The sequence below is a fragment of the Polistes fuscatus genome, unplaced genomic scaffold (genome assembly GCF_010416935.1).
Source record: "Polistes fuscatus isolate 324 unplaced genomic scaffold, CU_Pfus_HIC Scaffold37, whole genome shotgun sequence".
Classification (NCBI taxonomy): domain Eukaryota; kingdom Metazoa; phylum Arthropoda; class Insecta; order Hymenoptera; family Vespidae; genus Polistes; species Polistes fuscatus.
In genome coordinates, this window is record NW_025113115.1 from 93,130 (window position 1) to 106,705 (window position 13,576).

Below are 13,576 nucleotides of genomic sequence, written 5' to 3' on the forward strand. Positions count from 1 at the left end.
ATACGATTTAATTATAATGCCCGTGGAGTTCGACGTTTTATTGCTCGTATCGAGCCCCCGCGCTCTCGGCCATTTTCTTGCGAAGGATATTTTTATTCTCCCTAACGAGAAAAATATATCCGAACCACGTCAGTTCTCAATTGTTTCTTCAACCAACACAACACAAACACATAAGCGCGCGACGCGCGATTGCTATGTTAGAAAGAAAAACAAAAAAAAGAAAAGTAAAAAACACGTTAATAAGTTTGTTCAAGAATAGGCAGGTGGGCGGGTTTGGGAGGGGTTCGAAAAATAAAATAAAATATTTAAATATTAATAATAATAATCGAGAAGACATTCATTCGGTGGTAGCGTAGAAATCTTTCTTATCGATTATAAAAGGGCGGGAAATGATATAAGATTTGAAATAACGTTTCTCTCAGGTTTGTTCTAAAACGCTTGATCTAATTTCGACGATTCGAACAGGGGAACAAGTGTTGAATTTAATTCGACGGAGCTTTAATTATTCTCGATTTCTCTTACAGCGATTTAACTACGTGTAAGTATGTTTGCCTGCCTGGGAGAATGAGAACCGTTTTATTTTATTCGGTACAAAAGCCGTAGTGCCTCTCCTCATCGGCGACTCGAGCCGTTGCCGACGCGCTACGTGACGTAACAATATAAATACGCGAAGCGGCGTATTAATAAATTCTCCATTTAATCTTATCTTTTACAATAAATATTGATATGAAACTTAAGTTGCGCTATCGCCGACTACGAAACTCCGTTTGTATATTCTTTTTCTCTCTTTTTTTTTCTCTCTCTTTCTTTCTTTCTCTCATTTCAGGAAGAAAAAGAAAAACAACTAGAGAAAGAAAGAGAAAAAGAATATATTATACATATATATATATGTAAAATAATAATTCGCCTAATCTGTACCGTCTATAATATGCTACGAACGCGAACGATCATGAGACACTCTCCGAGGGCCTTATCTTAACAAAATAACTGTGCAATTAGAAATGACGTGACTGTATCAAAAGTTATTGCCGATGTAGAATAACGTAGAAGGAGAAAAAAATAATGAAAAAAAGAATAAACAGAGAGAGAGAGAGAGAGAGGATAAGGGAGAGGGAGGGAAAAAGAATTATTAAACCCGAATAGAGATTTCAATGATTTCGAGGGAACAAACAATGGTGATTAAAAATCTCAATTGTAGGCTCGAAATGATATATGAAAAACGGGGGTAGAAAAAAAAGAATAAGAAGAAGAAGAAGAAAAAGAAAAAAAAAATAATAATAATCAAGAGAGAATGGATTAATAATAATATTAATTAAATAATAAATAATGGATTAATATAAAAACGTATATATATACGTTCGTCTCTTTCAATGCATTCTTTGGTTGCGTCTAATAAATATTTCTTTCTACATTTTTCTATCTATTTGTAGGCGCGCACGATCAACGAAAGGAATTATCGAGGTTGCGCGCGGCGTTTACATAGACGAAGCGAAATAGAGAGAGAGAGAGAGAGAGAGAGAGAAAGATATATATATTTATATACATATACATGCACTCTCGTACATTTCGCGGTATTATTTTCAAACGGTTAATTATCCGCGAGTGAAATTATGCCATTACACGATAATTACATCGGAGCGAGCGAGCAAGCACAGCGGCGGCGCGTACACAGAACGGCGGACACACAGAGAGTGAATACGCGCCGGACTATCTGAATGTTGTTTCACGTCCGAGTCACCTTGATGGATATTTTCCATTCTAACTTATCCCATTGATTATAGTAATCATCGACGTACAACAAATTTCGTCTCTCTCTCACTCTCTCTCTTTCCCTCTCTCTCCTTCCCTTCCTTTCCCTTCCTTCATCATTTTTTCTCTCAACCACGACGATGACTACGACTATGACGACTACGACGACGACGATGACCAATGACAATGGACGTACAATTTTTATTATTTAGTTCCTGTACATGTTCATATATTTATACGTTTATATATATATGTGTTCCTATCTACCTCGGTTTAGAAAGAGAAAGAGAATCAGACATGCATCTACGAATATTATGCGGCTCGCAACGTTCCTCCTCCTCCTCCTCCTCCTCCTCATCTCGTCATACAACGCGTACGCACACATATAGAGAAAAAAAATTAAAAAAAGAAAAAAAAATACAAGAAAAAAGAGTACACAGATTCACCTACGGCATACCACGAAAGAGAGAAAGAGAGAGAGAGCAGTAGATATCAGAACGAATGTCTTCGTCCGAGACTGAAAAACTAATTTCGACCTTTTCCACAACGTCGAGACGGAAAGGTAAAAGTAGAGTGTGTGAGAGAAAGAGAGAAAAAGAGAGAGAGAGAGAAAGGAAATATACACAAGGAAGAAAGAAAAGAAAAAGTTAAAAAAAATATATATATATCGTTCAACCTTGTTCCGGTGGATAGAATTGAAAAAAATAAAAACACAAAAAAAAGGGGAAAGTGTTCCTTCGAGATTCAAGGATGATCGTGCTCGTGAAGAGAAAGAGAGCCAGACATAGAGATAGATAGAGAGAAAGAGAGAGAGGGGAAGATAGAAAAAGATAAGTAAAAAGAGAGAAGAGAGAGGAGAGAGAGAGTAAGAGAGAGAGAGAGAAAGAGAGAGATGTAACATTTTTTTAATTATTTAAGTATAAAATTTGTAGTACCCATTCCAGTCAATTGTGATCCCATCTCCGAAAAAACGAACCAAATCTCTCGAGATTGAGCTGAAAAATTAGCTTGAACAATCTCTATCGATTGCTCTGAATCAGCTGCTTCAAAATCTGGAATTACTGTATACCCAGAATACAGAGAATTAGGAAATGGTTTCTCAGTAATATCAGTAATTAATTGAGCCAGTTCATCATCTCCTCTGCTCGAATTTAACTAAACACAAATAGAATATAAATCACGATCATTTTGCCTAATCACTTCGGTCGTAAAATAAATATCTTACAATATTAAAGATCGACGATATCATTTCCTGAGTTCGACAAGAAGCTACAAAAAGTCGTGGCATATTATATGGTGAAAGTTTTCTCCTTTGCTTCTTTTTTGAATGACGTTTTAGGATAATGTGAGAGAAGGAACCGTTTAAAGCAGCTGTGTTAACAGCAGAACAACAATCCGTCCAAGGTGTTGGTTCGGTAATTACTTTTACGCGTCCATCCCAAAGGCATTGGGCTTCTTCTGGAGGCTCGGAATAATGAAGATTCGGAGGTATAACTCCGGTCTCCATAGCAATTAGTACGTAGAAATAAAAAATAAACAAATGTAGAAAATTAAACCAAATTTGTTTTGTTTTATATTTAATTTTGTCTTTTCAAAAAATTTACCTTGATTATCGAATTTATTGCATTATTATTATATGTGTTACCAATGTTCGACTTAACAGATCCTATTAAAAGAGGATTAGAAAGACTTCGATCTTGACCATAAACAAGATCTATTGCCTTTAATTCTTCGAAATCCATTGATTTTATTCCTGTACCATCGGCCTCGATGTATGTTACGTCGCTTGGTTTTAGGCCGCAGTGTTTCAATGTCTGTTTCATTATTTGAGCCTGAGATTCGGCTGTGGGAAATAGACACGTGTTTCTTGAAATTGCTTCAGTGTACTTAACAGAAAGATTAACGACCTCAGCATAAACCCGCTTTGCATTTTCGACTCTTTGAAGGAAAATGGTTCCTACCGAGTCGCTTCTCGAGAATCCAGACGCTTTCTTATCAAAAGATCTATTTACGCCGTCTAATGACAACAAACCTAAATAAAGGAATGCATAGAACAAAAAATTATTCATAAATTACAAAAATTTAACTTGCTGTTCTAAGGTTTGTAATTATCATAGAAAAAAAAAAATATAAGAAAAATTACCTTTTTGTCTTTACATGCAAGAACTGGAATAAATGATATCTAATATACTCTTATTTTACCTAATTCGTACAGTTGGTGAGATGTTTGGGGAAGTAAGCTTAATATACAACCACTAACAATCGCGTATTCGCAATCTCCAGCTTTTATAGCTTCGTACGCTTTTTGAATTGCTAATGAACTTGATGTGCAAGATGAATCGACAGTGCAGTTTGACCCGGTTAAACCCATACAAAACGAGATCCGATTTGATAGCAAACCACGGCAATACCCTAGTAGACTATACCCATTCTCCTATAATGAAAATAAAAACAATTGCACATAGAATGATTTTACCTTTAAATGAAATCCATTAGATCATTTTATTTACTTACTTGAGTTTTATCTTTCAGTAGATAACTATCTGACTCATATAAACTCAATAACCCGTAAACATTGGTTTTCTTGTTCCGTAACTCTACAGGATTTATTCCGGCATCAATGATCGCTTCAAACGTAACTTCCATTGCCATTCTTATTTCTGGCGATAGAAATATTGCCTGAATTGCACTAATTCCAAAAAAAAAGTTATCGAATTTCGTTAAATTAGAAATGCGTCCTAAACGCGATGATATTTTAGACGAATGACCTAAAAAATAATAATTTAATGAAACAAAAATAACGCACATTATTCCACTTAATTTTTATATAAAAATAAATTGAACATATTCTTACCTAATTTCCAACTTGTATTATCCTCAGATACGCAATCTTCTCCATTTAATAGATTTGCTGTTAAATCATTGATATTAACACTCTTTGGAAATTTTCCCGATATTCCAGAGATAACCACTGCATTTTCATCTAAGCCTTCTACTTCCATATTTGCTAAATTAGCAACACGCGACGAACTATCAGCTACAAATTCGTATGACAAATAAAGCTATTCATTGAAATCGCTGTTTATATAGCCCATCGAATAAGTCCAATTTAAATTGTTAATTATGCCTAATAGTTTTGCAATTTAAATGTGTTTACTATGGATTATGCTGCGTTGTCAATACATGATTGTATAAAAGAAATCTTTCCCTGGACTACCGATGACTTTTGATTTCTAATTCTTTTTCAAGAAAAAAGATATTTATTAATGATCTATAGGGTAAACGATTCGAAGAACTTAATTCTATTAAATTCAAAAACATTTAATACTAGCTTGATATGAAAATGTTATCCAAAAATAATAAATCCGTCGAACAGACGTAAATAGCAATATACTTCAAATATAACATAGTTTTTTGGAAATACTTTTTGAACACTCCTAATGCTGGATCAAAATACTTAAATGTTACGGAAAACTATCAATAGATAATATAATTAGGACTTCAATAAAAAGTAACATTTTTTTATTTAACATTTTAATTAAAATTCTCTTGAAAGCGTTATACGAACTATTAATATCACGAAATAGCGATATATGGAAAAATATTTCTGGTTGTTAATATTACACGCATACGTAACTTTAATAAAAATTAAATTAGTTGGTAAGAAAAATGTTGCATTAGAAATATCCAGGACACTTATTAGATAACGAAAGAGGGAAAATATTAACTAGTTTATGTAAAATTGAAAGCATGGATGCTGAATCTTTGAAATTCGGTTGTGATACAATAGGCATGTGAGTTGCAAGAGGCTTAATGTATCTAAAATATGATACAAATTGTCTAGTAGAAACATTACCTAAATGTCGTATAAATACAGCATTAGTTGTAGGACCACCATAATATGTTGTAGAAACTGCTTAGTCATTATTTATTGAAAGATTTAAGTCTTCACGTAAAAAGTTGATGAGTACATCAGAATTTTCTGAGTTGAAAATAACATTAAAATTTTCACTTAAAATCCTTAGTAACTTATCCTCTCTCCCCTATACTTATATATGCCTCTCCAATTGTTGTACATGAAAGTAATGCCATGGAATTAAATGTTTTGCATGGAAATAAAGGTTATTTATATAACAAGAAAACTATAAACAAAGACAATATTACATGGAGGTGTGTTTCATATCACTCAACGCTACTTTGTCCTGCAATAGTACATACTGATACTGAAAATCCTAATGGTAAAATACAATATAATCACATTAATTATCATCCGGTTAAAAGTCGTCAGTTGAAATGTCGCGGTTGAAACGTTGTTGGTTGAAATGTTATAGAACCCTCACAGTCATGTCAATGGTAGTGGTCACAATGTTAGTTATATCATTCGCATTGTGATAGATAGCAATACCTCCAGCTCAAACATTTAATCGTTTGTATTGAATTAAACAATTGCAATTTGGTATATTAAAGGACTCATTATCATATAACCAAGTTTCACTCAACATTAAAATTTGAGATTTTTTTATAATTGAATCAATAAGATCACCGGAGTGAGCCTGCAGACTTTGATAATGGAAAGTATCAAATTGATGATAATTGCTATCTGCTAAATTCATAGAAATTTTTGTACCAGTAATCACAGGCTGAGGCGATGGTGCAGAAGTCATTAGTAAATTCGAAGTTGATGGAGTACATAAAATTTCATTCACAGACAATTGATATGCTTGTGCAATCATTTTTTTTCACAGCCTATACGCCTAACAACGTTCTCCATTGGTATGAGCTGCATTCGCCAAGATGTGGGTATACTCACCTCACTCGTCAGTAATAAAATAAAGATTGCGCAATCTCTTCCTGTAAAAAGAATGAAAGTTAATGCAATAAAAATATATTTTACAATGTTTTAAATAAGTAATTTTTAACATTAATATAATATTTGTTTCTCTTTTTCTTTTTAAACAATATTTCTATTCTTACCTATTAATAGATTCTTGTTTAAATTATTTTATGTTACTGTAGATGCATTCTATACGTATAATAATTCACATGAAACCTCTGCGAATTAAAGAATCTTCCAATATAATATATTTCCTATTTATATTTTAAATTTGTAATAACTAGGAAGCATTCCTTCTTCAATTTTTTCAATAGAAAATAAATGAACATGGTTTCTTTGCAGTGTGGTAAAAAGAAGACGGTGTCTTCCAAAATCTTTCATGATTGCAGTGTTGTCAGCTTTTTCTTATCGTTGTAGAAAGTTATATACTCTCTTTTCCAGTAAAATAATTGAAAACCTATGAAGAAAGAATATGTTTATTATTGCTATAAATAAATATTTTTCAAGAAAATTATAATATTTGTTTCTTTTTCAGAAGCAAAATTTTCATTTTTACCTTTTAAAAGATTCATGTCTTGCTTATTCTTTATAACTGCAACTGAATTTTATTCGCATAAAAATATAAATGGAATCTCTATGAAGAAGACATTAGTTGATGCAAGTCTACAATATTTTCTTGCAAGTTAATAAGCAATAATATCTCTTTCAATACCTGGTATGACGCTTGGAAAAACATTACGCACAAGTATATATTTTCTTAATATATTGTATTTGCTATTAGTTTTTCAAATTTATAATAACTAAGATGCATTCTTTCTTCACTTCCTTTGATAGAATATTAATAGATTTGATTTTCTCCCATTATACGTAAAAAGAAGGCGGTATCTTCCAAAATCTATCATGATTGCAGTGTTGTCAGCTTTTTCTTATCATTGTGGAAAGTTATATACTCTCTTTTCCAGTAAATTAATTGAAAATCTATGAGGAAAGAATAAGTTTATTATTGCTATAAATAAATATTTTTCAAGAAAATTATAATATTTGTTTTTTTCAGAAGCAAGATTATTATTTTAACCTCTTAACAGATTCATGTCTTGCTTATTCCTTGTAACTGTGGTTGAATTCTATTTGCATGATAATTCACATGAAATCTCTACGAAGGAGACATTAGTTAAAAGAATTTTTTATATCGTTAACTCTCATTGGAAAATGAAATTTATATGCATAGATTTGAGTCTTTTTCTTGAATGTATTACGGTCTTTGATTTGAATAAAAAAATGTAAAACCGCATACTTAGCTAAACCTAATTAAGAAAGTAGTTTAAGTATGAAATATAAAAAATATAAAAAGAGAAGCATAGTCTCATAAATTAAATTAAAAAATAATATAATACATATTTTTTACTCGGTAAAGTATTTTAACTGAACTTTAAGATATTCTTCTTACCATTGTTTGTTATAATATCAGGATGAAGGAAACAATTTGTATTTCATCGGTATACTTAGATTAAAATCAGAAAAATTTCATCGTATAGTTAAGGCATAAAAAAAGTCGTACAGCATGTTATCCAGTTTATTCATTTTCAACCTAAATTGATGATCACTAAAGAGAAAAAATGAAACGAAATAAAACCAATAAATAATAATACATACCTCAATTAACTTCAAAAAAGATTTTTATTACTAATATTCACAATTAATCAATGATTTTGATGAGATTTTTGAAGATATTCACTGTTTTTTAATATCAATCCCCACCATTTGTAATAATTCAAATAAACTAGTGTGTAAGAATAAGACGAGTGTCTTTGTTAATGGCCCAGCAGTGCGTGCTTAGCAACAATTTGAATAGTGGAAAAACTCGATAACAACATTTCGATATTTTCAATATTTTCAATATTCTCAAAATGATTGAGGCGCGTATTTTGAATATACGCTAAGAATTTATAGTCGTTACAAATGATACATAAATCGTTATCACGTTGAGTGCAACACGAATTGTGAAGGAAGTCCTCGTCAGGATACGCTCGTTATTTAGTATTGAAAAAGAAGTATAACTTCAAAACAAAAATAATAACATTTACATCGCACGATACGTTTCCAATCTTCTTCTCGATATTTTTATAATTAATTACAGATCAACTATCACAATAATTACATATTACTATTATTATTATTAATAATAATATCATTATTAATTTTCCTTGTTACTTTTTAATTAATTTTATTATTATTATATTATTATTATTGTTATAAATTTTCTTTTTATAGAATATAGTTGATAAAGAAATCTGTTCTCCCCTCCCTGCTTGATGATCGATAATATTCGCTAATGTGAGCCGATTATTTTTCTTTTATTATTATATTTTTATCCATTTATTTATTTAATTTTATAAATATATATAGCGTGACCAGGTAAGAAGGGGGAGGATTAGAAGTATGAGAAGATAAGCTACTAATTTTATTATTTAATTATTTAACAAAAAGAAATATAATTTCGCAAAAAAGAAAGGAAACATATTATTTTCAATCGATCGCGCGATATATTATAAATATATAGGAAAGAATAAAAATATATCAAAATATAGATATCAGTCTACACTAAATATAAGGGAGATATATCGTATTACTTTATGCGTCACGGCAATGGTGCGGTGACAGCACTAATTCTCGCTCGATCATTGTCAAGCAACGCTGAGTTCGATTAGTACTTCGATGGTGACCCGCTTGAAAAAAAAAGAAAAAAAGAGGAAGAAGAAGAAAAGACGAGTTTCATGCTGTTGTAAATTTGAAATCGCTTTGCTGCACATCGTATATACCGACAAACTTTCTGGTTTCGACTTTTACCATGTCGCTCGGAAAAAATTCACTTTTATCACATTTTCCCAAACGCGAAAAAAGAAGTATAACTTCAAAAAACTTTTATTCGCATGTATTTATCAAATAAAAACATTTCGATTGATGAATCATTAATGCAATGTAGAAGCTGTTTGCATTATATACAATTCATTAGAACAAAACGAGCGAGATTTGGTAAAATTCCATACTATGCGAAGATCTAACCCATTACCGCTGATCAAGGATCAGTTAGACGCTTTACAGGACGCACGCTTTTTTTCTACAATAGATATAAATAATGGATTTTTCTATGTGTCAGTAAATAAGAACAGTCGAAAAAACACAGCATTTGTGGTGTCGAACGGTCATTATGAATTTTTAAAAATATCGTTTGGGTTATGTAATTCACCTTCTGTTTTTCAGAAGTTCATTAGCTTTGTATTCAAACGAGAGGACAAGGAAAAGATAACGTTTTCGGTGGGCAAAATGCGAGAACGAGCATTTTAATTCTAGTTTTTGTCGATTTCAATCGGTTGTCTTGGATAGCTAGGTTGATCAAATTCGTCGCCTACGTGCAAAGTAAACTAAGCGGCGTGAGATCGAGTCCAGCTGGTTCTCGGAATCAAAGTTTTCCGTATTTAGTTGTGTTTTTGGTTAGTTGCTTGTCTGTAGATAAACCACTTATTACTGCAAAGGGATGTGTGAAAAATCGCAGTGGTCGCCTTCTCTGATAAAAAACTGCGCAAAAAAAAAAAAGAAGATAGCATTAATGGTGCTATCTTTTTTTTCGTATTCTTTAAATAAAACAAGAAATCAAGAAAAATTTAAGTTTGGTATATACAGTTTTTGTGGACCATAATAGAAAGCGATATCATTGTAACGGAAAACGATTATTTAGTCTCGCATGCATGTTCAATAACGTCATTCACCATAGCGTTTTATCTTTCCTTACATTCCTTACAAAATAGATACAACATATTCTAAAGAAATAAAAGAAAGAAAAAAGAAAATCAATTAAACGTACTATACAATAAAGAAAATAAATAATAAAAGAAAGACAAATAAAAATATTCTCCTTGTCGGGGTATTGATCCGGCGAGATATCGATAATGGTCACGAGACCCCGCCGCTACCAATTACTGTATTAAAGAAAAAGAAATAAATGAATATAAAAATATTGGAAGAATCATTACTCACATTTTATCGTAAACGGTTTATTACCATACTATGTTTCCGAAAAACAACGAGATTATTTTCAATGACTACTATAAGTGTGCAATGATTGAATAATTTCTAAGACTAGCAGCTATCGGACTCCTCTCGTAAGCAGCGTTTAACTTTAACAATTGTCGGACCGCTCGCTAAATCGCAAATTCTACTAACTGATTGTAATAACAGATTCTAAAAAGATTCTAGTAACAAAATACAAGTATATAATGACAACGACTGCTCATCGTTATGTCAACCGAATAATAAGATAAAAATACGATATGTGAGTACAGCGACAAACAGTCGATATGAAAGCGGGCGGTGGGAAAGGTTTTAAGTTTCCTGCTAAAAACATATGTCATATTACTACAGGATTTTTGAAAAAATTTAGTCACAATGCTGTCTAGACTGGGACTCGAATTAATGCAGGTATTAAATAGAGGAATTATGAAAATTTTGATTTTAGACAAAATGGTGTCTATTTGAAAAAAATGTTTCGTTTTTGAGTGAAATTTTTACTCTAAATTGTAAAAAAAAATAGAAATAGTTTTTTTAAATATTATTTATCCCATCAATACCCGAGGAATATATCTAAAAAGATTGTGTAAAAATTCGAAACCGATCGATTGAGCCATTTCTAAGAAATCGAGATCACCGACTTTAAAAACACTGTTTCGAGAAAAACGCGTTTAAAGTTTCAAAAGACTCTTACACTCAGTTAAATTTTTATTTTTTGACTTGCATTGAATCATCTATGAGTGGGATAAATGTTATACGCATGCGCAACCACAAATTCACGGCGCAAGCGTACTTTGAAAAAAATCTCCCACTCAAAACATTACCACATTTCTAACTATTAATAACTAATTAAATAATTAATTAATAATGTCAGCAATTATATATAGATTTTAAATAAGCATTTTGTTAGCAATTTAGCGCACTTATTCATTTTTTCCTGTTTTTTAAACTACGTTGCTTTACTTAGAAATAAAAGAAAAGTTTTCACATTTTCAATTATCAATAACTAATTAAATAATTAATTAAAAAAGTTAGCAATAAAATGAACTTATTCATTTTTTTTAGCTGTTGAGGTTTAATGTCAACTTTATAATACTTAAAAAATCAGTGATTAAACGTGTTAAAATAAGGTGAAAAGTAAAAAAGAGCAGTGACGGGTGAAAGAAAAAAGCCGAGATTAGAATAGAGTAAAAAAGTGCCTAGAGCGGCAAATTGAAAAAGGTAGTTAAAGAAGATAAAGATAAAAGTAGATAAGAAAGATTCCTTAAAATCCGGTAACTGATAAACCAGACGTCTAGCGTAGCAAGTGAAGTCGGCAAAGGGGATCTCTTGTTTATCATCTGATTTATAGTCAGTAACAAAGATTTCTGTCTTATCGTTGAAAACCTACTATAATGGCCGGAAAAACGAATGGAAATTTGAATACAAGAAATAATACAGGCATAAAGCCAAAGGAGCAGTCGCTGTTAAACTTTCGAAGGAAAATAAAGAAAGAAGAGAGTTAAATTAGAAGATGGGCAGGATAAGTATAGTCAAGAGATTGCCCAGTACCACGAGACAAACAGCAAGTGAGGAGCTTCCTTGGAATTGTTCTTATTACAAGAAGTTCGTGAAAAGTTCTCGATAATAGCCAAGCCTCTGTATACACTGACGGAGAAAGAAAGGAAATTCTCCTGGAATGCAGAATGTCAACGGTCTTTCGACGAATTGAAGAAGTCTCTCATCTCGCCGCCGGTTCTGATCTTCCTTGAGGCAGTGAACCAATTCGTTTTAGACGTGGATGCTTCAGAGCACGGCTTAGGAAGAGTGCTGTCTCCCAACCGTAAGTTTATTTTGCGGACGGATCACGCTTCTATTCAGTAGCTCGTTTCATTCAAGGAGTTTGACGGACAGCTGGCTCGATGATTCGAGCGTTTGCAACGGTATAAACTTTGAGATCCTTCACAAGAAAGGGAAGACCCATGGAAACGCGGATGTACTGTCCAGACTTACTTGCAAAAAAACCGGGTGCTCTTATTGCGCAAAGCGGAAAAAGCGGAGAAAAAGCTTGAAGAAAAGGTAAAGAGGATCATCTTAAGGGAGGACGAGACTAACAAGTGGAGAGGGCTGCTCTCAAGAAGATGGGAGCATCCGAATAAAAATGAATTCATTTTGCAGGGGATTGTACCAAGCGCTCAGACTAAAGAGGTCTTGGAGGAAGCACATGACAGCTCGACTGGGAAACATTTCGAAATGAACAAGACCCTGGATAGAATTCGCAAAAAATTCTTTGGATTGGGTGGTAAGCAAGAGGTCAAGAGTGGTGCGAAAGATGGATGTTTGTGTAACCAGGGAAAGGTCTTTCGGAGAAGGGGAAAGGCGAGAAGAAATCTAAAACGTGTATACTGCTACTTATTGTTCACTCCTGAATTTTTCCTATCACAATACTAGCACCTCTATAGGGAATTAAAATGAAGTGGACGTGAATACACTCAATAACGTAAAACAATAGCTAAGTTAGTTTGTTTAAACTAAATCTATGTGGGATCCTCTCACTAGTCAGTCTTCCAAAAGGATTTGACGAACAAAAAAATAGGAATTCTGATAATGTTGATGATAGGTTCGTATGGCGAAGGAAAGATTCTCTTCACGAAATGTAATATATTCTTAATAAATTACAAAAATAATATTAAAAATACAGTAAGACGTATTCGCTGCCTGATTGTTTTAGACTCTGACCGCCATTCTTAGTCTTTTTCTCCTGTATTCGATCTTGTCTCCCGTGAAAACACTCTATCATTCTTCAACTGTTTACATTATTGTTTTGCATATTAATAATTTGTTATAAGATGTAAAATGTAATTTCCTGCCGATCAGCAAATTATAATTACCTGTTTAATTTCTATATATTCGTTCGATTTTTAGATTACGATTTTTTGATGGTAAACA

General features: G+C 32.3%; 1 protein-coding gene and 1 long non-coding RNA gene across 2 annotated transcripts; both read right to left on the reverse strand.

The window, feature by feature from the left end:
- Positions 1–2,658: 2,658 nt before the first annotated feature.
- Positions 2,659–3,256, reverse strand: LOC122520473 (fatty acid synthase-like). The gene is made up of 2 exons (XM_043640533.1): positions 2,975–3,256; positions 2,659–2,904 (listed from the first exon to the last, which is right to left on the reverse strand). The coding sequence occupies exons 1-2, from the start codon at positions 3,254–3,256 to the stop codon at positions 2,659–2,661; spliced, it is 528 nt and encodes a 175-aa protein (XP_043496468.1).
- Positions 3,257–6,161: 2,905 nt separating this feature from the next.
- On the reverse strand, positions 6,162–6,760 carry LOC122520494. Its single transcript, XR_006304552.1, has 3 exons — positions 6,724–6,760; positions 6,377–6,600; positions 6,162–6,309 (listed from the first exon to the last, which is right to left on the reverse strand). It is a non-coding gene; the product is annotated as an uncharacterized LOC122520494 (long non-coding RNA).
- Between the last annotated feature and the right edge of the window lie 6,816 nt (positions 6,761–13,576).

Bases quoted from the DNA above. Each gene is read 5' to 3' on its own strand.
- LOC122520473 (XM_043640533.1), bottom strand. From the start codon at position 3,256: ATGGAGACCGGAGTTATACCTCCGAATCTTCATTATTCCGAGCCTCCA. The intron at 2,905-2,974 runs GTAAGATATTTA...ATTTGTGTTTAG, and splicing joins TATCGTCGATCTTTAATATT to TTAAATTCGAGCAGAGGAGA.